This window comes from Pinus tabuliformis, chromosome X, assembly GCF_031772625.1.
Source record: "Pinus tabuliformis cultivar Carrire ecotype Pingquan chromosome X, CPIR1, whole genome shotgun sequence".
NCBI lineage: Eukaryota > Viridiplantae > Streptophyta > Pinopsida > Pinales > Pinaceae > Pinus > Pinus tabuliformis.
The window spans coordinates 1,624,176,776-1,624,198,266 of record NC_142308.1 but is presented as its reverse complement, the minus strand read 5'-3'; the positions used below and the strand labels follow the sequence as shown (position 1 = coordinate 1,624,198,266).

Here is a 21,491-nt window from a genome sequence, read left to right as displayed (position 1 = left end):
TCTTCTTGGATTTTACAATAAAGGCTTCAAACTTTTCATTTGATTCAATGTCATCCTTTGCCTTTATCCTTGTTTCTTCCAAGATACATTGAGTCCATTGTTCATCAAAATGAGTAGTGTCCTTTCTTGAGTAGACACTAGTTGAAAAATTGCTCCAATCAGTTGAGAAAGCATTTAACACACAAGTTATCGTTTCTGAATCAGAAACGACTTCCCCAAGCCCTTGCAACTAGTCCCTTATTTGTGAGATCTTCATAAGATAAGTGGCCATGTCTTCATCCTTTGACTTCCTTATTCTATATAGTTGATTCCTCAAGGATATCTTCTGACCTGATGTACTTATAGAGTACAACTTCACCAACTTATCATAGATTGCTTTAGATGACTTCAAATCAGCAACAAAGGGAATGAGATGATCTTTTATGGATTCAATAAGAATCCTTTGTGCCCTCACTTCTCCCTTCTTGTATCTTGCTAATTCTTGAGTCTTCTCTTTGTCTGGTTGAGTAACTTCACCAAGAACATATTCCATGACCTCATTTTCTGTGAGCACCAAATCAATCCTCTTCTTCCATGCTAGGAAGTTTGTTGACTCAACGAGCTCGTTGCTTTCCTTTCCTTGCAAAATGTAGCCATATGTTCTGTATATTGAGAGATGGAGCACAAAATGGTACTTGTCAAATGAGTGTCCTTCTTGATGATGTCTCCAACTATCTTGATGCTTTCAAGACCTTCAAAGAGACTTCAAAGATGCCCTAGAATGATGACTTCTAGGATGCCTTCAACAATAGTGTCTTTAAACAACTTCAAAGAGTGGATGATGATCCCAAGATTCTTTGATGCTTCCTTTTCTTCAAGATGATGGAGTGCACTAGAGAGCCTTCAACAAGAGCTTATCCTTCCTTCCTTTAATGAGAGTTTGATCCTTCTTAAGATGATGAGGCCTTCAATGAAAGTTTGATGTAGTAACCTTCCTTCTAAGTCAATAAGTCTTCTTCTTCTTTCCTTGTGTCCTTTTGCAAATGATTCCCCTTGACAAGCAATCCCTTCTTATGTCAACAAGATGATCTCCAAGCTGCCTTCTTCCTCACCTTAGCTTTGATCCCATGTTGGAGAATATAGTAGGGTAGCTATTTAAACCAATTCTTCTTATCCTTAATAATTGCTTGTGAACTTAGTTATCTTCTTATTGTTCTTTATTATCTCTTTTCATCAAACAATTATCAAGAGCAGAAACAATAAAGACAATAGACACAAGAAGTAGGCTCCAAGCCAAGGCAAAACCCCTCCAAGGGGAAAACCCAGAAAGAATCTCTTCTCTTCTTATAGAATCTGATCAAATGAGAAGCAAGACTTGAAAACCAAAGTCAAGACATACTCCAAGGCAAGTCTCCCCTCCAAGAAACTCTTCCAAATAGATCAAAGATCAACCAATTCAACAAGGGTCAATCCTCCTTCAATCGGCTTCAAATCTCAGTTTCGGCCCTTCACATGAATCTGCAACTTTGGCCTGCAACTTTCAACCCTGCAACAGCTGCAGAAACCGTAATTCCTTCACACATGTGAGAGAATAAGGCTCAAACTCAGATCTTTCTTCTTCTTCTTGATTTTTTTCTTTCTTCCTTGACCTTTGCTCTTGCTTCCTTCTTTTTCCTTGCTTCAGATCGAACTTCTTATGACTGCAGATCGAATGTGTGTCAAATGAGGTCGAAACTGCTTCTATCGGTGGGGTTTGAATAGCCTCTTTTAGGCCAACTTGTCATTGGCAAGGTCGACTTGTGCTTGGAGGTCTTTTCGACTTTCTAGACATAAAAATAATATCTTTTACATGTTACAGCTTTTCGAATATGGTCTTATACAAATGATATTGATTTTCTTGACTCATGACAAATATTCTTATGACATGACAAACCCTAAAAGCATGAAGAACATGCTTAACCTAGATGACCAATCAAAAGAAGAATGAAACCCATGCTTTGAAAATAATATTTTTCTTTCTTCTTTTTCTTGCAACATAAGATATACATAATGACATGAGTACAATGACAATTATGAAGACCGAACTAGTTATATTTTCGAACAATTGCCATAATAGCTGGCTCAGAAATTGGTGAGGTTATGAATGTATTGAAGTTTGAAAATAAAAGTTGGAAATTATTATGCACTGCTGAAAACTGTTTTAATAGTGTACATGCTTGTATCCACTTAGAATAACCTGTACACAGCTTTCTGGATTTTATGCAACTGAGTGTGCTAATAGGCGCTTGTACCTTTCCAGTTGCATATTGCACTGTTTCTAGCCCACATAATCAATCCTATGTGTGAAATAGATTAAGTACCTTAAACATTATCTTACCCTTGTCTGTCTTTTTCTTCGTATTCCATTTATTCTTTTATTTTAGTATCCTGCACTGCTTCCAAGGCTGCATTACAGTCATTTGTGTTTGAAATTATTATGTTATGCCTTAGAGCTAAGAACTAATTAATGGGGGACTAATATTTGTAGAAAATTCTTCTGGAGATGACATGCCTAATCTTGAATGTCTTACAGTTTGCTATGGAGCTGTTGAGATTTATGGAGGAAAAGAAGCTAAACATTGGCCAAAGTGGTTATCTATATATTCTGCGTGCCCTTTGTAAAGGTGGCTATCTTGATGAGGTCAGTAAAGTTATATATAGGACTATTCTGAGTCCTGACAGGCTACTGATTTGCACCTCATGCTTCTCATTAAGGCTACATATTTGTTTTGTTCATATCTGCTTAGTCTAATAGCTAGCATAGATATCTGCTTCTCTTTTAGGAACTTTCTTAGCGTGATGTTGATAAGTTTGCTCCCAGGACATTCTAGAGATTGTTATATGAGAGTATGTGCTTATTTATCTGTAACCAGTGTTTATTTTGCAGGCTTTAAATTTGCTAATGCGGCTTGGAGAAAATACTTTTACAAAACCGGGGCTGTCGATGTATAATATTTTCTTAAATGGATGCTCAGAATATCGTAGCTTGGTTCATGCTAACAAGTGCTTGGAGTTGATGGAAAGCAAGAGCACTGGCAAATCTGAAATAACTTTTGCTGAACTAATGAAGGTTTGTTTCCTGTTAATTAAAGTGTATCTTCTATACATGTTACTGCAAAATAAGATGTGAAAGTTTGTGAAATTGAAATGCAAATTGAAATGCTTTTATTGACGTCTGCAAAGTTAATGTGGATTGGACCAGAAACTTCTTGTTGCACAATTTTCATTCCCAAAAATAGAAGTAAGATGTGACAAGATGCCCATACGAGAACTATTTTCATGGTATTCTGACCTTTCTTCATTGCCAGATGAAGGGTGCTACTTTCCAGAAGAATGGCTCTTCCTTACCATATTTTTTCCTTATCAAAATTTTCTTAGCTCAATAGATCCAACATATTCAGTTTGTGCATCAGTTAATTGCTCACTTATTTTCTTCCTTTGCATCTGGCTCTAGGTTCTAACATCTCTCCTTCACATAGGTATCTCGTTGTCCATAATAGGGCCAATGTTTCTGAGAAATGCTGCTAATTCCCATGTAGCTTTCTCAATAGGTGTATTGAACTATTTAACTAAGTACTATTCAACATCTCTTATTTTCATACTTTTTTGTTCATAATCCTAATTGGTTCTTGTACCTGTTGTTCATGTTTGACATTATATTGTTTATTTTATCCAAGGAAGATAATTTTTATGTATCTAAAAGTAATGATGTAATGTAATAAGGTGATAAATAAATTATACATAATAAATGACATTTAAGTTAATGTTCTATGAACGAGTGTAAGTGAGTGGTTCTTGTTACTCACCACTTTGTGGGTGATATTCCTAGGGGAAACTTTTTCTCCATGATGGTCCTCAGCCGGCAGCCCCTTGCAACCACCAACTAGCTCGTTGTGCCATTTCTCTGCCACCCGAGCTAGCCTTGTGGTCCCTCACCCATCTGTCATGATCGTATGTTTGAAGGTGGGCCTCCCAAGCCTAAAGGTATGCCTTGTCATTTAGTAATTGAGTATTTTAGTTTACTTATCATGGAAACTCTTGGGCATGGAATAATGGGGGCATTCAGCGGAAAGAGTGGACTAAGTCTGTGCTCTTGTCCCATAGGTTTTAGCATGGAAATGGGGGGATTCAGCGGAAAGAGTGGACTAAGTCTGTGCTCTTGTCCCATAGGTTTCTTTTGGAATGTTAACCTTGAACCCTAGTCCTGTGGGATCTCTTTTACTGGCCTTTGGGTTTCTAGGATGGTATTACATGGGAAACCCTGATTTTGGATGCGTGGTCCCACTCCCCAATTCACATATATCACCCCCTTCTACTCATTATAACCCTTTTCATCACTTCTCCCACCTGGGTCCACATAGGGTCAGCCACCCCCTCCCCTTGCCCACATCTTGGGGTGGGCCTGGAACGATGCCCCAGAGGATGATGCAGCTAAAAAGAAAAGAAAAAGCATAATTGGTAACATTCAAGAGGCAATTGTACCACAAAATGCAAAATTGGCCGGGACAAACACATTTAACACGTGGGCAAAAGCCATACATGAGCTACCCCTTCCATGGCCATCACCTTGGTTCCTAGAGGCCCTAGATGAGTCTCCTTTATCATTTAGGAATCCATGATTGTCCCAACCCTTGGCGGGCAATGAACTGCCCCACCTTGAAAAGGGTTATCTATTACTATACTTTACACATCATGCTCTCATTCCTTTGAGCCTCAAGTAGTTAACCAAAGAAAATCATGAAAATGCAAAAGACATACAAAAAAGGGTGGAAAAATCAAAGCCGAGGTAACTCATGTACCACGATTTCTCCCTCCTACACATCATTTACCCAAGTGTGGGCTTCCCTTTTATTGGCTACCCTTGTACCATGGCATGTAACCCAAGTTGTTCCCCTTAATCCCCTACTCCGTTCCATTATTATATCGCAGACTATCACCATTTGAAGGATGCACCATGGACACATCACCCCCTTTGGAAGCAGAAACCACCTAATAGGATGATTGGTTAAAACTCTTTGGAGTTTGGAGACATTATCACATGCCAAAGCCCATTATGGAAGGGCATGCCATTATGAAGTGCCCACTTGTTTTCCATGGTTTGTAAATTCTTTTACTTTATTGCTCTAATTACTTGATATGCTGGAAAGAATGAGGACACATTGGATTTTATGCAAGATTGCAGATGGTATCCATTTTGGGTTTGGTCTCCTTATACAGGGTCCTAACTCTTCAGAGGGCTACATTGGCACATTTAGGGTGTGTGTAGAAAGCCATGGGTCTCCACAACAACGAGAACCATACCATGGAGCCCAAAGTCATTCAGAGATCGCTTATAGTTCACTTATTGGACGGAGAAGATGCACCTGGTTCACCAAGCCCAGCTGGTCCCACAGTTACATTATGCACTTGGCAGATGACCCAGGACTTGTATGATGACATGGCATCATTTATATTATCATTTGAGCCCTTGCAGATGGTCTACAAGCATCTTCGATTCGTTTGGAGACCCATGAGGACATTTGTGTGCCCCCACACCCACTTGGGAGCACCACAATTTTACTACTTGGAGAACAAGGGGCCACCCCCTTGTTCGCTGCTTTTGGGTGTCCTGTTTCACATTATGGCACATATGGAATTCATTAGGCCTCCTCCAAGGCCCAACGACATGCATTATTGATTATTCGACCTCTTGAGAGGCTTATTCTTTTGATTTTGAGCTAGTTTGGTGGGCTTGTCACCAAAAGTTAGTTATCTTGTACATTATTTTATTTTAGGGGCTCAATTAGGCCTCATTAGGCAAATCGAATTCATTTGGACATGTATAAATACAAGTGATGTGATTTCATTTTAGCATCATCACTTGGTTTGGACTTGTATCTCTTAAGAGATTTTTGCTATCCTTCTTGGTGGACGAAATTTTGGAGCATGGAATGAATTTTGATGTTTGGATCATTTTCTCTTGTCTTTGAGCTTCTTGATTGGCAAAATTATTATGGCTGGATATACTCTTATACATGTAAGTGCAATTTAATGCTATTCTTTATTTCTACTTTTGTCACATACATTGTTGCTGGGATTTCACTATACTAGGGCTAATTTACTGCAGCCATTTATGCGAAGTTGTGGAAATTTGTTTCTAGATAGTGTTGCTTCATGTATGGGCCATGTATAATGAATGAATGTTCCTAGGGATGTTTCATGATTGAAATCAATCTTAACAAGTCGTCTATTTTGCAAAATGAAGTATAAAGCCTTTGAAGCTGCTTTTTGCTGTACTAGTGCTAAGCGAAGCTGTCTTTGAGACCTTCTTGACCTAGAAAACCAAAATCCATAGGCATAATTCTTCTTGAATCCAATCTGCCCAAAGGATTAGGCACTGGTCTACCATAGGTGATCACCCTAAAACCCTAAAATTTCCCATCCTTCTCCCTTTTCTAGGTCTAGCTCCATTAGGTCACCTAGGGCATCAAATTTCTTGCAAACCACTGATCAAAAATTTCAATCTCTTGGCTCCTACTGTGCTGGTGTGTCTCTTAGGTGCCCTCCAATTTTGAAGAGATTTCGATGGTGGGATTTTGAGATATCTCAAGCCCTAGCCTCGAGATTGAATATTGCCCTTGGTTTCCTTAGGCTAGTAACCTCATTGGGATCATCATATTGCCCTTATTAGAAATTATTTCTTTGATCCCTTTCTCTTCTCTAGTGGGGTCAAGCACTCATTGGTTGCCAAATCCCATTGCCTTGACCTATCTGGGGATCCACTTGGTCCCATTTCGTATCAAAATTGATTCTTCAAAAATCATTAGGGAAACCAAGCCCCATAAGGATTTTAGCAATTATGAAACTCCTTTGCAAGTCTTATTCCTTAAACCTAGCCCTCAAATCCTCATCAACCCCTACCTTGCTTAAAAAGCAAGCAAGCCCTAATTTTTAGTTTCCCTTGGGAAAAGGTTATTTGAATCACATCCTATCCATTTCATTGATCTATCCTTCATAGTTGATTCTCTATATGTACTGGGTCTCCTCCCACCAGTGAAAGTTCGTAAATAGTAGGGAGCTTTAGTTTTGGTGACAGTGGGCTATAGCTCCATTGTTGTTGTTAACCTAGCAAGTACCCCTCTAGGACCCTTTGCTAGTTTTAGCAGTAATAGTTCGTCATGAGGATAAAGAACTTGCTTGATAGATACACAATTCACTGGTACATTATTTCTATGTACAATCATATAAAGACAATATCTCTCCTTCCATTTCTTCATATAGTCTTTGCATTTTAGTTTGACATGGTATGAAAGTGACACCAATGAGTGTGGCATTGGGGGCATGTTATAACTCTCTTTGCCATTCCATTATAGTGAGAGAAACCCAAGTTCAACTTACCTCAGTTTTTGGCTAGAATGCATCCCCTTTTCACTTTTTTTTTTTACTTATGTGAGATTTATCCCATGTTAAATGGGTGGAATTACATGATTGCTTTATTTCTCATAATTATTTTGTCACAATTTTATAAATATGAGATAATAATTATTTCATAATTGAGACAATTGAGAAAAAAACTCATAATTGTGCAAAAAGTTTATAGAGTTTCTCATTCCCAAGGAGATTAACTTGACCCACTTGTGTGTGAGTTGGCTAGGGTCCATTATTGTAGAAGTTTCCTAACTTCTCAAACCCCTAGGTGTCTAGATACATTCTCCCGGAGGATAGAATGAGCGTATATAATCTCACCAAGAGGAAAGGGGCAAGAGAGAGTATCCATATAGCATGAGAGCTCTGTTGTATTGGGAGGAGGAGACCATGCTACAAGCTTAAGGAGAGGATCTCATTTGTGAAGGTATATTTGTATCATTTAGTTTATGATCAATAAACATGAATGTTCCCTTTCTTGTAGATTTGAGTTTATAATTAATTATTCATGTTTATTTCATTTGTTTAAGCTGACGGTCTTCTATGGAAGACTATTTGTGGTCCTTGTTTGGTGGTGCTTGTGTTCAGGTTTTAGGTTTGTTATGGAAGACGAGATCTCTTGGTTAGAGCAAGGAAACTCTACATCAGACTCAATATCCATCACCGATCTCTGAGGGCTTCAGGTTCTAGCTGAAATCCTAGTTTAGGGATTTCATACATAATTGGTTGTTGATCACATGGTTTGGGATTCATCTCTTTGATTGATTTTGGTCTTTTTTTTTTCTTCGATCTGGTAGTCTTGATCAGGGCCATAAGGCTACGGAGCAATAGCTCCTTGTGTTTGTGTGAAAATTGCCACAACAAAACTATATGTGAGAGGTGCATTTGGTAGGCATTATCTCATAATTATCTTACAAGGTTGTCAATTTGGAGGACATACATGCTGTCCTTAAATCATTCACCAAGGACAAATGCCCTGGACCAGATGGCTGGACAGTTGAGTTATTTTTTCACTTCTTTGATTTAATGGGACCAAACTTGCTGAGGATGGTTGAGTCTAGACTGGGGGGTCGCATCACACCTGAAATCAACTCTACATACATTTCTCATTATGTAATATGATATACAAACTGATATCCAAGATCACAGCCCTCAAAATCAAGAGCACTATGTCCACATACATTACACTGGAGCAATATTGATTCCTATAGGATCGACAAATTCATGATGTTGCTGCTACAACGCAAGAGTGTTTGCATACCATTCACACTAAGAAGTTGAATGCTGCTGTTATGAAGGTGGATCTCCAAAGGGCATATGACTGGGTCGATTGGGCTTTCCTGCGTATTGTTCTACACAAAATTGGCCTCTAGGTATGCAACACTGAATGGATAATGGCTTGTGTTACTAATGTTAGATATGTAGTCATTATTAATGGTTTTCCCACAAGATATTTTGGAGCTGGCAGAGGTTTGAGGCAAGGCTGTTCGCTCTCCCCACTTCTATTCATTTTGGCCATGGATGGCCTCAGGCATAAAATAAAAAATGCTTGTATGAAGGGCGAGTTCAATGCTCTCAATGTGGGCAGAGACATCAAGCTCTCACATAGCTTCTTTATTGATGACATTCTGAGGATGGCGTGGGAAACATTACATTATATATTCTACAGGTTTGGGAGAGCTTTAGGACTTTTAATGAATAAGCATAAATTAGTGATTCTATTTGGGAAGGGATGTATGGAGGATATAGAGCACATCAAAAACAATTTTTTATGGTGTGGATGCTAAACCGATTGGCGTTGGATTGAAATACTTGGGCTTCATTATTAAACCAAACAACTACAGAGTTAAAGACTGGCTTTGGATCGTTGATAGATTTCATAAAAAGATTTTTGGATGGGAACACAGATGTTTAACACTTGGAGGCAGGGTTACTCTCACTCAGTCGGTCCTGCAACAACTTGCGGTATACTGGGCACACTTATACTGCCTCCCTGCTACTATTATTTTGAAAATTAACAAGATTATGGCTAAATTTATTTGGGCTGGTTCAGGAAATGCTCATAAATTCCACCTTACCAAATTAGATATGATCACCATGCCAAAGTGCCATGGGGGATGGGGTATGTTGAACATCAAATTGTTTGGTTGGGCCTTGCTTATAAAAACATTATGGCGGGGGTTGTTTGGTAAATGCCTATGGGGAGAGGTCATCTGATCCAAATACCTCTAGGGGATCAAGGCCACACACTGGATGCGAGAGGGGCTTGTTGGGAAACTGATTGGTTCCACTATCTGGATCAACTTAAACAAGGTCAAATACCGACAGCTTAAAAGGACATGCTGGATTTTTGGCTTGGGGAGGGATATTATCATTGGTAGGGACCGCATTCTTGGAATGACCATTGAAAGATTTTTCTCAGACAAGCTCACACGTAGCTTAAATATTAGAGGATACTTCTACTTGGATCAGGCTATCAGTACATGGACAGGCACCATTCCGGTATGGAAGAGGGCAGAGGAAATTGGACTACCGGGGGATGTGGCTGGAAATTGGGAACAAATTCTGGTAGAGCTGCGACAGTTCGGTATCTGCAGGGCAGAGCTTGGAGATCAGATGGGATGGGATGGGATAATGAAGCGAGGATCTATCTCTGTCTCAGACACCTATCATTTCATGAGTAGCTGCATTCATAACACACACGAGGTATGTTGGTTCACAAGATTTTGGAAGATTAAGATTCCAATAAAAATCATTTTATACACCTGGTTGGCATGGAAGAACAAAACACTCACCTGGGACAATCTGAGGAAGCGGAACATGCAGGGTCTAGGTATATGTGTTTTATGCAGGCAAGAGGAAGAAAGCAATTCACATATCTTAATATGTTGCCTGGTGGTTGTCTAGATTTGGCAAGAGATCTCTGGTAAACTCTCTTTCCCTTATATTAATCATGTGTCGATTGAAACTTGCTTGTTATGGTGGAGCAGAAAGACAAAACCATGGAGGGCCATCCCACTTGTGACTTTTTGGGAAATCTGGAGATCTAGGAATTTTATTATATTTGAAGGGAAATCTCTCAATGTGGACCACATTGTCAACAACATTATATCTTGGATGAGACCACTCTTGATTTCCAATCCTCGGCCAAATCGGGACCCTATCAGAACTACTAGCCCGATTATAACCTACCCAACGGGTTTCTTTGATGGCATAGAACAAAGAGGTAATTGTGGATGCGGGGTTTGGATCTGCTTTGAAAATAACCAGCAATATAAGATACATTGGGGAGGAGGCAAAGGAACCAACATGAAAGCAGAAGCGATGGCTCTATGGGGGCTTTTATGGTTCACAAATTATTTGAACATTCCAAATCTGAAGATATTTGGGGACTCTCAATCCATCATAAACCATGTGCTGGGCAAATCCTATATACAACACCCACATCTTGAACGCTGGCTTCGGAACATCGGACATCTCATGGGCACTTTCCATGAGGTCTCCATACAACACATTCACAGGGAACACAATTCCATTGCTGATGCTATGTACATGCTTGGTATTTTTGCTCCACAGGATGGTCTGCATATTTAGCTAGAGATGGAGGGTTGTTCCTACGATGCTGGATTCCTTCCCTTCCCCTGATGGAGACCAGTGATGGCTTCACTTATACAGATGCTATGTTTGTCCAACAACGGTTTCCTTATTTTGTTTTTCCTTCCATATGTTTGGACACTCCATTATCATGCTGTTTTGGATTAGATGATGTACTGTTTGATACTGTTTATTTTTGCTATATGCATACTATGAACTATATGTGGTACATTTGTGGATTGTGGCCAAGTGGGTCTACAGACTGGAAGTTTTCATATTAGGATGGGGGCATTTTGGCCTTACATGATGCTGACTCCAAATTGGACTAGATGTACTGGTTTTTTACAATATAATTAAAGCCAACATTTTTTTCACACTGAAAAAAAAGAAGTATTTAATAATTGAAACAATTGAGAAAAACCTCATAATTTGAAAATAGTTTATAGAGTGTCTCATTCCCAAGGAGATCAACTTGACCCACTTGTGTGTGAGTTGGCTAGGGGTCCGTTATTGTAGAAGTTTCCTAACTTCTCAAGCCCCTAAGTGTCTAGATACATTCTCCCGAAGGATAGTATGAGCCTATATAATATCACCAAGAGGAAAGGGGTAAGAGAGTATCCATATAACACAAGGGCTTTGTTGTATCGGGAAGAAGAGACCATGCTACACGCTTGAGGAGAGGACCTCACTTGTGAAGGTATATTTGTATCATTTTGTTTATGGTCAATGAAAATGAATGTTTCCTCTACTGTAGATCTGAGTGTTGTGGCAATTTTCACACAGCCACAAGGAGCTATTGCTCCATAGTCTTATGGCTCTGATCAAGACTACCAGATCGAAAAACAAATGACCAAAATCAATCAAATAGATGAATCCCAAACCATGTGATCAATAACCAATTATGCATGGAATCCCTAAACTAGGGTTTGAGCTAAACCTGAAGCCCTCAGAGATCTTTGACGGATCTTGAGTCCGATGCAGGGTTTCCTTGCCCTAACCAAGAGATCTCGTCCTCCACAACATATATAGAACCTGCACACAAGCACCACCAAACAAGGACCACTAATAGTCTTCCACAAAAGACTGTCAGCTTAAACAATTAAAATAGACATGAATAATTAATTATAAACTCAGATCTACAGGAAAGGGAACATTCATTTTTATTGATCATAAACAAAATGATACAAATATACCTTCCCAATTGAGATTTTCTCCTGAAGCTTGTAGCATGGTCTCCTCCTAATACAACAGAGCTCTTGCGCTATATGGATATTCTCTTTTACTGCTTTCCTCTTGGTGAGATTATATAGGCTCATTCTATCCTCCGGGAGAATGTATATAGACACCCAGGGTTTGAGAAGTTTGGAAACTTCTACAATGATGGATCCCTAGCCAACTCACACGGATGTGGGTCAAGTTGATCTCCTTGGGAATGAGAAACTCTAGAATTTTTTTCACAATTATGAGCTTTTTCTCAATTGTCCCAATTATGAAATAATTATTATCCCAAAATTATAAAACTATGACAAAATAATTATGAGAAATAACTCAATCATGTAATTCGACCCTTTTAACATGGGATAAATCTCACATAAGTAAAAGAAAAGGTGAAAATGTGATGCATTTTAGCCAGCAACTGAGGTAAGTTGAACTTGGGTTTCTCTCATTATAATGGAGTGGCAAATAGGGTTATAGTAGGGCATTACCGAGAATAGTGTCAAGTCAAAGTTGACACATGTTTGGAGAAGGAGACATATACAATTGGAAAGGTGAAATTGATTATAGCAGAGGAGGTGTATTTGATTAAATTGTATTGTAGGCATATCAAATTTTATGGGAGTCAACCATTGAAAAAGGGAAAGGGCCAATATTGAGGAAGAGATTGGAAGCTCAAAAGTTTGGTAGCATCACCCCAATTCTAAGCATCGATGAAGGTCACTATGCATAGAAGTGATTAACCAATCAAGGAGATCAATCCCACAGAGCTCATAGATCATATATCGTGTGGTGAATTGAATGATGCCTTAGCAAAGATAGGTTTGCAAGCAATAGAGACACATTCTTTTGGTGATGACATCCATACATTAGTTGTAAAGGCATCCATTGAAACAACAAAGATCCTTGTGTCAAGGCAACACAAGATGGTGGCTACTAATGACAGTAAAAGCTTTGACGTTTGCATGTGGTGACATAATGCATGGCAACATATGTAAAGTATGGTGCAACGTTGACAACATAACATGTTTTGAAGGAGTGGTGGTAACTTTGTCAGGATTCTCACCCATTCAACAAACAAATCTAGTGAAGAACATTGATTCATATCTATTTGACCAATAAGGTACAACATAGAATTCTTAAAATGCCATAAATTTTTTAGATATGAAATAATGTAACCCTTTGCAAATTATAACTTGGAAATTCTTCTGCATTTTGCAGTTTTAAGCAGTGCTTTCTAGGAGTAATAGGTTTTTTTTCTTTTTTCTTTTTATTTGACTAGGAGTTGTAGGGGTTTTCATTCCATATTGGAGCCATAAGTAGATATTTTGGTGTAATAAGGTGATTTCTTGGAGTTATAAGCAAATTTTTGGAATTATAAGCGAATATGATCGATATAAATACATTATGATGTAAAATCTCACAAATTGAATGGAAAACACTACCCAGCACGGAAACAAAAATTGGAGCAAATCCTTTCCTATCATTTTTTTTAATAATAATTGGGGGATATTATATACTAAGTAAAAAGATGCAGCGATGCTTGCAGTATAAGTACATCAAAAATTTGGCTTTGTAACATAAAACTGTAGTCCAAAAAACAACACAAAGTCAGCATATAGCAGATGTTGACCATACTTTGTCAACAATCCAAGAATCAAAGTACATAACAACAGATCAAAATTTTTCAAGTCAATGTCATTATTCACCTTCCAGTGATATGATTGAAAATCCAATTTCTGTGAAGTGTATAGTAAATGATGCTAGTATGACAATTGAGTCATGTAGTTGCACGGTGCACCTAGGTAAGCCTATGATTTTATCAAAGAATTTCATCCTAGGAAGTTTTTTAACCTCCCCGAATTATGTGTGTTTTTAAACACGGATAATCGACAAAGTTTCTTCTAACTATAGCCCCAAAGCTACCGTGGAGTTCTTTGGCAATGTTTTAGGTGAGTCCTAGTGTTTATCGAGTATATTGTAAAAGTGTGCTTAGGAATAATTTTAGTGCATGGTCACTCATAATTAGAACAGCATGGCTAAATTATTTTATTATAGACATGCTTGATTTCATACTAGATCATATTGTTTCGTAGAATTGGGTAATGTCTGGAGGGTCTAGTCTAAATGCGTGTTTTCCCTTCTAAGGGTTTATTTTGTAATAATTTGATGTAAATAAATAGTTTAGTGCATGGTCCTTCATAATTAGACACCATGGCTAAAATATTTGAGGGTGGAAAAATGATTAAATCCCCTCTAGGGTCGATTAATTAATTTTTCTGGCAAAATTAAATAAAAATCCTAAGCTAGAAAATTAATTATTTTTGAGTCAAAAAATAATTATATGGAAATTAAACTCTCTCCTAGTGAAAAACAATAAAAAATTTGAGTCAGAAAGGAATCAATTTTTGGATGTCCTCCACCATGGGAAAATGGATATTTTAAGAATATTTGACCCCTTGGACCTTGGTGGTTAAGTGAATGTCAACTTTTTTTAGGAAATTGATCCAAAACATTAATTTTTGGATTAATAAAAAATGGTTTTCAAGAGAAATTCGAATTTTTCCTCAAAAATAAAAAATCAACAGTGGAGATTAAAGGAAGATCAAATTATTATCGACAGTGGAGATTATTTTGACGAGGATCAAGCCAATTAGCCGTTATTTTCCATTTGGAGGGGTTCTCTCTATATAAGGAAGCTATTGAGCTCCTATTTCACATCTTTGGGTGAAGTAATTTTCTATTGATGTACTGAGCTTTTGCTTTGCTGGAATTATTTTTCTCATAATAGAAAGACTTTGGGGTTTCAGTTCATGGTGTTCTTCTATCTGCTGATCTGTGGTATGTGCTAGTAGTTTATTTGTTTATGCTCTATATTGTGCCAAATATTGCAATTGTTATTTCATTTGTCGGTGATAAGAACATTCTATTGGTACGAGTTATCTTAGGTGATCTGATTCACCATATGATCTAACAATTATCTTTAAGATTGAATAAAGATCTACAGGTACTCTAGCCCTTAGACTCCAAGTTCATAGACTGTGGAGAAGGATTGGCCTTGTTTGAGCTCTGGGTTTTGATTGTGGCAAATTATTTTTAGGAGAGTTTTGGCCAGTTAATTTTTTTCGAAATTATTCATCCATAATATCTATTTTAAAATTTTCAAAATTTCTATTTGATCCCGGGCTACAAATATTTTGATTTTGCTAATGAGAGCTAATATTTGAGATTTGTAAATATTTGTATATTTGTAAATAAATCTAACCCTTGTTTCAGTTTTATAGCATTTTTTTTTTGTTTTTGTTTCTATTTTTGTATATGTTGGAGTTTTGGGATTTTTTTCTTCTCATTTGTGTTGGTGAATCCTCAAGTTCATAAAGGAAATCTGATGTTGGCTAAAGGAGCTAACCCTAAGGCTAGAGTTTGAAGGGTTTCTCCTTCAAGTGAGAAGTCTAGCCTTCTGAGCCGAATTATTGGGGTTTTGAGGTATATCTAGGCTTAGGAAGGCAAGATCTACCCTGTAGCCACCCTCAAAGCTCAATGCATAAGCAAGAAGAAGGGCCTCTAGCCCTAAGAGGTAATTGTTGGCATTTTCGTGGTAAATTTTGGTGTCTTGGCTAATTCTCTTTGTGATTGCAGGGATCCATTTTTTTTTGAGGCTTCCAAGGCCTAGCTGAAACCCTATTTCCTTAAGCTGCAACTGCCCTTACCCCTATTTAGTGAGCCACAGCCCTCAAACCCTTGACGATAGCCTTATTTCTTGCATTTGGGTGAGCCACAGGCTTGGTCGAGGCCTCTTTCCCTTAGTGTGAGCCCTAGTTGGGCTTCCTCTTGTGCTGCAGGCCCTTTTTGGCCTTGTCGCTTGTGCCGCAGGCCTATAGACCTCTTCCGTGCCCTTATCCTCTTTCCTTCAGGTGTGCTGCAGGCCTATTAGGCCTTATCCCTCCATCGCTTCCCTTCTCCTAACCTTTGGTCTCATCACTGCCCTTTTTAGCCCTTTAGCTCTCTTCTAGCCTCTCTGTCTCATCCCAGTCATATTCTGGTTTGGAATTAGTATTTTGGCACTAACATTTGGTTTTGCAGGTGTCTCAAGCAAATTTGGAGCTAACACTTGTGGTTGCAGGTGGACAGGTTCATTTGAGGACTCCTAGAAGCCTGACTAGTCATTAATCAAGGCCATTAGGCCTAGTGGTTTGACCCTCTATCCCTACTCTCTTGTCACTGTTTCATCTATTGTACTGAAGTATATTGTTGACAATGGTATGTTCATAACATAAACACACCTAAAACAATCCTAAACTCATTAATTATTCATCTAAAGCAATAAACGTTGATCTTGTGATTGTATTGGTGCTTTACGAGTAAAATTTGGAGGACTGTTGTTGAATTTCAAGGTCTGATATATCACCTACAGCAGTGATATAAATACGTAACAGTGGCATAAAACTAATTAACAAATCATCTCATATCATTGGGAAAGCATTTGCATTTGTTGGGCTTGCTAATTGCTGGGTGTCTCTTGTGTTTGGGTGGATTGTTGTGATCATTCCTTGCCTGCCTCATCTTGCATTTTGTTGCCATCTCTTGCATCCATTGCACTCTTACATGCATAAGTGTTTCACTGTTAGCTATCTCATCTAATTGGTAAGATATATGTGCTATCAATAAGAAGATAAGTGCTCTAAAGGTAATTGTTATACTTGGATCAAACTGGCATTCTTTGCATTAGATTAACTGTTGCTCCAATAAGTCTGCCTTTTCTCTTTTAATATCATTAGCATCAATCTAAAGAGTAACATTGTTGAGTAGTTCTTGGTTATCAAGTTTTGCTATCTGTTATGAATAAAATATATAGGAAATAATGTAAATGACAATAATCATAAATAATTATTAGTTAATTAGTAATTAGGTTGAAGAGGCATGTCTAAATGAGACACGACTCCCCATGAAGAGACACCTGCTTGGTATATAAGCAAGTCTCTCACTCTCATTGTATCATCATTTTTATTCACACATTTAATATATAATATTTGTATCCTCAATGGGTATCTTCATATTCCAAATTTTCTGGAGTATTTAAATTGAAGAACGAACTTTGTTCACTTCATTTGGTATCAGAGCAATTCGATCCTTTGGCCGCTTCACCGCTGCACAGAGCTCGTTCTCTGATCCAGGTCTTTGGCCATCGAAATTCGTCAACTTCATTGCCGTTGAAGCGTTTCGCTACAAGCTTTTGGAGGGTCTCCAATTTGCTAGTTGGCCTTTGGCCATTAAAAAACAAATTAGAATAAAAAAGAGGATATATTAAAAAAAATTGAAAAAAAAAATTATAAAACAAAAAAAATATATATATTTAAAAAAATAATAATAATTATATGTTAAAAAATTTAAAATTAAAAAGTAAAAAAAATTAAAATAAAGAAAACATATTTAAAAAAAGAGAGCTATATATAAAAAATTGAGAAAAATAAAAAATAAATTAAAACCAAGTTATGTTTATATATATATATATATCAAAATCGTGTTGGGGTTTAATGTGACCGTCAACATACTGAAACCACATCTGATAGCCGCCAGAGCTACGACACGCAAAGCTGCATAGCCACCACCAGACGTCACCCAACAGAACATTGCCATTAAACCAAGCGATCCTCGACCACCCACTGCAATCGGTCAAGTCACCTGTCATTCCATCAAGCGATGCATAGCCTCCATTGAAAACTACTGCTGCAATCAACAACCTTCCTTAAAATCTTTGTCAAAAATACTTATGGAGTCCTCGCAGTCGCAACCCAAATCCACACCACCGCCATGTCCACTCTCTTCATGCTCCGCTAGCAATCGTTCCCATACAGGTCGAATACCTCAACTGCACAGTCGACAACAACGAATAACCCTCTTTGTTGTGCTGATCAATTGCTAATACAGCCGTACAATTGTGCCACCAATTGATCCGTCGTGCTCTTTTCATACGACCACTGGTCCGCTCTCTGCCACCCTCGCAGTCACCACTAATCTTCGCCCTGTCCACCGTATCACTGCATCGCTGCCGCAAGTGTTTTCCACTGCCACCCTAGGACTTCCACCATCGTGCTCTATTCCGTTAACCATCATATCTGCAAAATTTGCGTGAGATTTAATAACAGTTTATTCATGTGCAATTAACATATATGTGCAGTTAATTCAAATTGCAACATTCGTATAAATCATCCACCGTCGTCGAGGGCATGACTAGTCGCGATTTATTGTGACCATTGGTACGAGTGTTTTTAATTTGATTAACATTCAAATTATACAAAACAAACATTAAAAATATAAAAGCATTATTAAAATAACAAAAAGTGATTATATATTTGAAGTAAAAAAGGATTTTTATTTTATGAAAAGTATACCCTAAGTACAATGGAAGAGGTATAAAGGAAGTTATTTTAAATTGTCATATATAAAAGGGAAAATTATAAAGTAAAAAAATTCAAGGAGTTATTATACTAAAAAAAAAGTATTTTGAAAAATAAATATATAAATATTTTAAAGGACCTTCAAAACTGAAAATTGTGGCAAAGGATATTAAAATTCACAAAAGACCAGGTCTTTAGGTTCCCAAAGTACTAGCGAGGTGACTGAAGGAAAAAAAATGGAGCCTAATTCAGAAACGAAGGAATGAAGATTTCTAGAAACTAAATATAACTATGCCTCGGTGCTATTTAGAATTAAAGGGTCTATTGTGGGAAAATATGTTACTATCGCTATCTCGCCAGCCGAAAATAAAAATTATATAAAACCTAAAATCACAAACCAATTAGTGATTCCCGAGTCAAATATAATTGAAAAATTTGACTGTTTTAACAACAAAATATATGACATAACACATTTACAATTAAACGTTGGAGATTATACATTCATATCATAGTTCTCAGTTCAAACTCTATGGAGCGATCAAGGTGACATTAGTTTAGGTTCACCTTGGATGGAAACCCTTGGTTCCTTCATCTTGAATACGAAAAATAAGTTTTTAACATTTTCTTACAGGAAGAAGAAAATAACATTCCAAGATGTTACATTGAAGCCAAATTCAGTAACGCCAAAAGATATATCAGATATTTCAAAAGTAATTTCTCAAGAAGGTAAAAATGTATTACAAAATATGCAAAATGAAATTGACAAAATCACTGTTGATAGAAATGAAGAAGTCTTGCGACTTTAGTGAAAAATTACTAACACAAATTAAAAAGCTTAAGAATGACAAGAAGTCATTAAAAGATAAGTTAGAGCAACTTACTCAAGAAGTATCGAAGTCTCCAGACGTAACAGTCTAGGTTGAAGATAAGGGAACTAATACCGATCCAATCAATATCACAACTCAAGAAGAGGACAAACTAGATGAAGTAAAGATGTACTCAGAAGTTGTAGTACCAGCAACAAAAGATTCAAGTGAAGGTCCATAAATTAACCATTCAACTTCCATAACTAAAGGAAATCAGGTGCTTCAAATAAATAAGGAAAATGACACAAACAAGATAAAAGAAAATCAAATCACTAGAATTCCTTATCGACATCCAAATCACGAGAGTAGACAACTCAATCAAGCCACGTATTTAGAACAAAAACAACAAACTGATGTCCTAAAGAATACTAATGTTAGTGAAATCCATTCATGTGATAACAATTCATCACAAGTTTCTAGTCACCGCAAGATTGCACAAAAGATTGATTTAGGATGGTTAGATCCATTCTCAGTGCGACAATTTTGTTTATGACTTAGAGGATCATATCGTCTTGCTTCGACGAAGATGATAATTCTGAGACAAGAAGACACCCGAAACAGGAAAAAGAGATCGGGCCTTTCATCAGTAAGTTTTGAGGACAAAGCTTTTTGAGGAGGAAGGCAATGTTATGAATAAAATATATAGGAAATAATGTAAATGGAAATAATCATAAATAATTATTAGCTAATTAGTAATTAGGTTGAAGAGGCATGTCTAAATGAGACATGACTCCCCATGAAGAGACACCTGCTTGCTATATTAGCAAGACTCTCACTTTCATTGTATCATCATTTTTATTCACACATTTAATATATAATATTTGTATCCTCAATGGGTATTTTCATATTCCGAGTTTTCTAGAGTATTTAAACTCAAGAACGAACTTTGTTCGCTTCACTATCTCTCTTTCATTAACAATGAAAAACATTCATACATCGTGTTGCCTAGAAGGACTGCTAAGATCTTTTATGACATTGATCTTAAAGGAATACTTTTATTTTTTATTGCTTGGCTATTGGATAAGTGGTTACATTACTATAACATTTCTTGTGAATTTACTTTGGTAATAAGAGTACTAACATATTGTTTCTTGCAAGTGAGCATCACATCTAAGAATCATAATCTTGCAATTTAACTCACTCTTAAGCACTTAATTGATCACCATTGTAATATTGATGTCATCTAAGTAACTTCAAGAATTGTTAATTGTGTTGAATATCTTGTTGAAGGATTGATATTGTCTAAATTCGCATAGTAACATTGTTAAGAGGAACATCGGACTTGTGCAGTTTACATTTATTGTCATTTTATCAACGATTGTTCATTTGGGATTGTTAATCTTGAATTGCTTTACACTCTACTTGGCACTGAATATTCTAATTGAGTTAATTTATTTTGCACTAGCATTCTAGGAATAATATTTTTGGTCAATAATTGTCATTAATGGAAAATATGTCGGTTGAACTCTCCTATACTACACCATCACTGCACTACTTTCATAATGACTTGACTCCTATAACGAAGCCACATTGTCCTAATCACTCTCCTATTGATTATTACACCATCACTGCACTAGTACATGAATCCTGAGACAAAAGCCATGCTGTCCAAAAGAAGGTATCATTCTGCACTAAATAATTCAAAGACAGTCACAAAGTTTTTTTTTTCCACCTTAGAGGTATCCTTCCACAATGATTCTTATACCATCTGAAAGAGGATTTTTTCCTCGCCTCCAAACTCCTGGTGGTTAGTGAGAACTTGAATTTTTAAGTTGGAAGATATATATTCACTTATGAGCCGACCTTACTTTGGCCTACTTATGTCGGCCTATTCCAGAGATGTGTCTATTCATCTTCCTAGAAAAAACTATATATATACACATTTCAGTTTTCACTTATCTGTCATTCACTCGGTCATCAAGCACAATACATGAGATATTTAGTTCACATCTCATGAACTTAAAAGCGTACAGGAGAAGGAACCTTTAGATATTTT

The 21,491-nt window shown here is 37.2% G+C and overlaps 1 protein-coding gene across 3 annotated transcripts in view; it reads left to right on the top strand.

Moving 5' to 3' along the window:
- The window catches only part of LOC149146258 (Tetratricopeptide repeat (TPR)-like superfamily protein), a 381,927-nt gene that overhangs the window by 78,767 nt on the left and 281,669 nt on the right, over positions 1-21,491 (top strand). For 2 of the 3 annotated variants that reach the window (XM_089453142.1, XM_089453143.1), the window contains exons 4-5: positions 2,552-2,659; positions 2,906-3,088. In XM_089453142.1, the coding sequence (XP_089309268.1) occupies positions 2,552-2,659; positions 2,906-3,088 (291 nt within the window). Of the gene's footprint in view, positions 1-2,551; positions 2,660-2,891; positions 3,089-21,491 lie in introns of those variants that run through there. The other variant, XM_089453144.1, reaches the window with a different exon arrangement.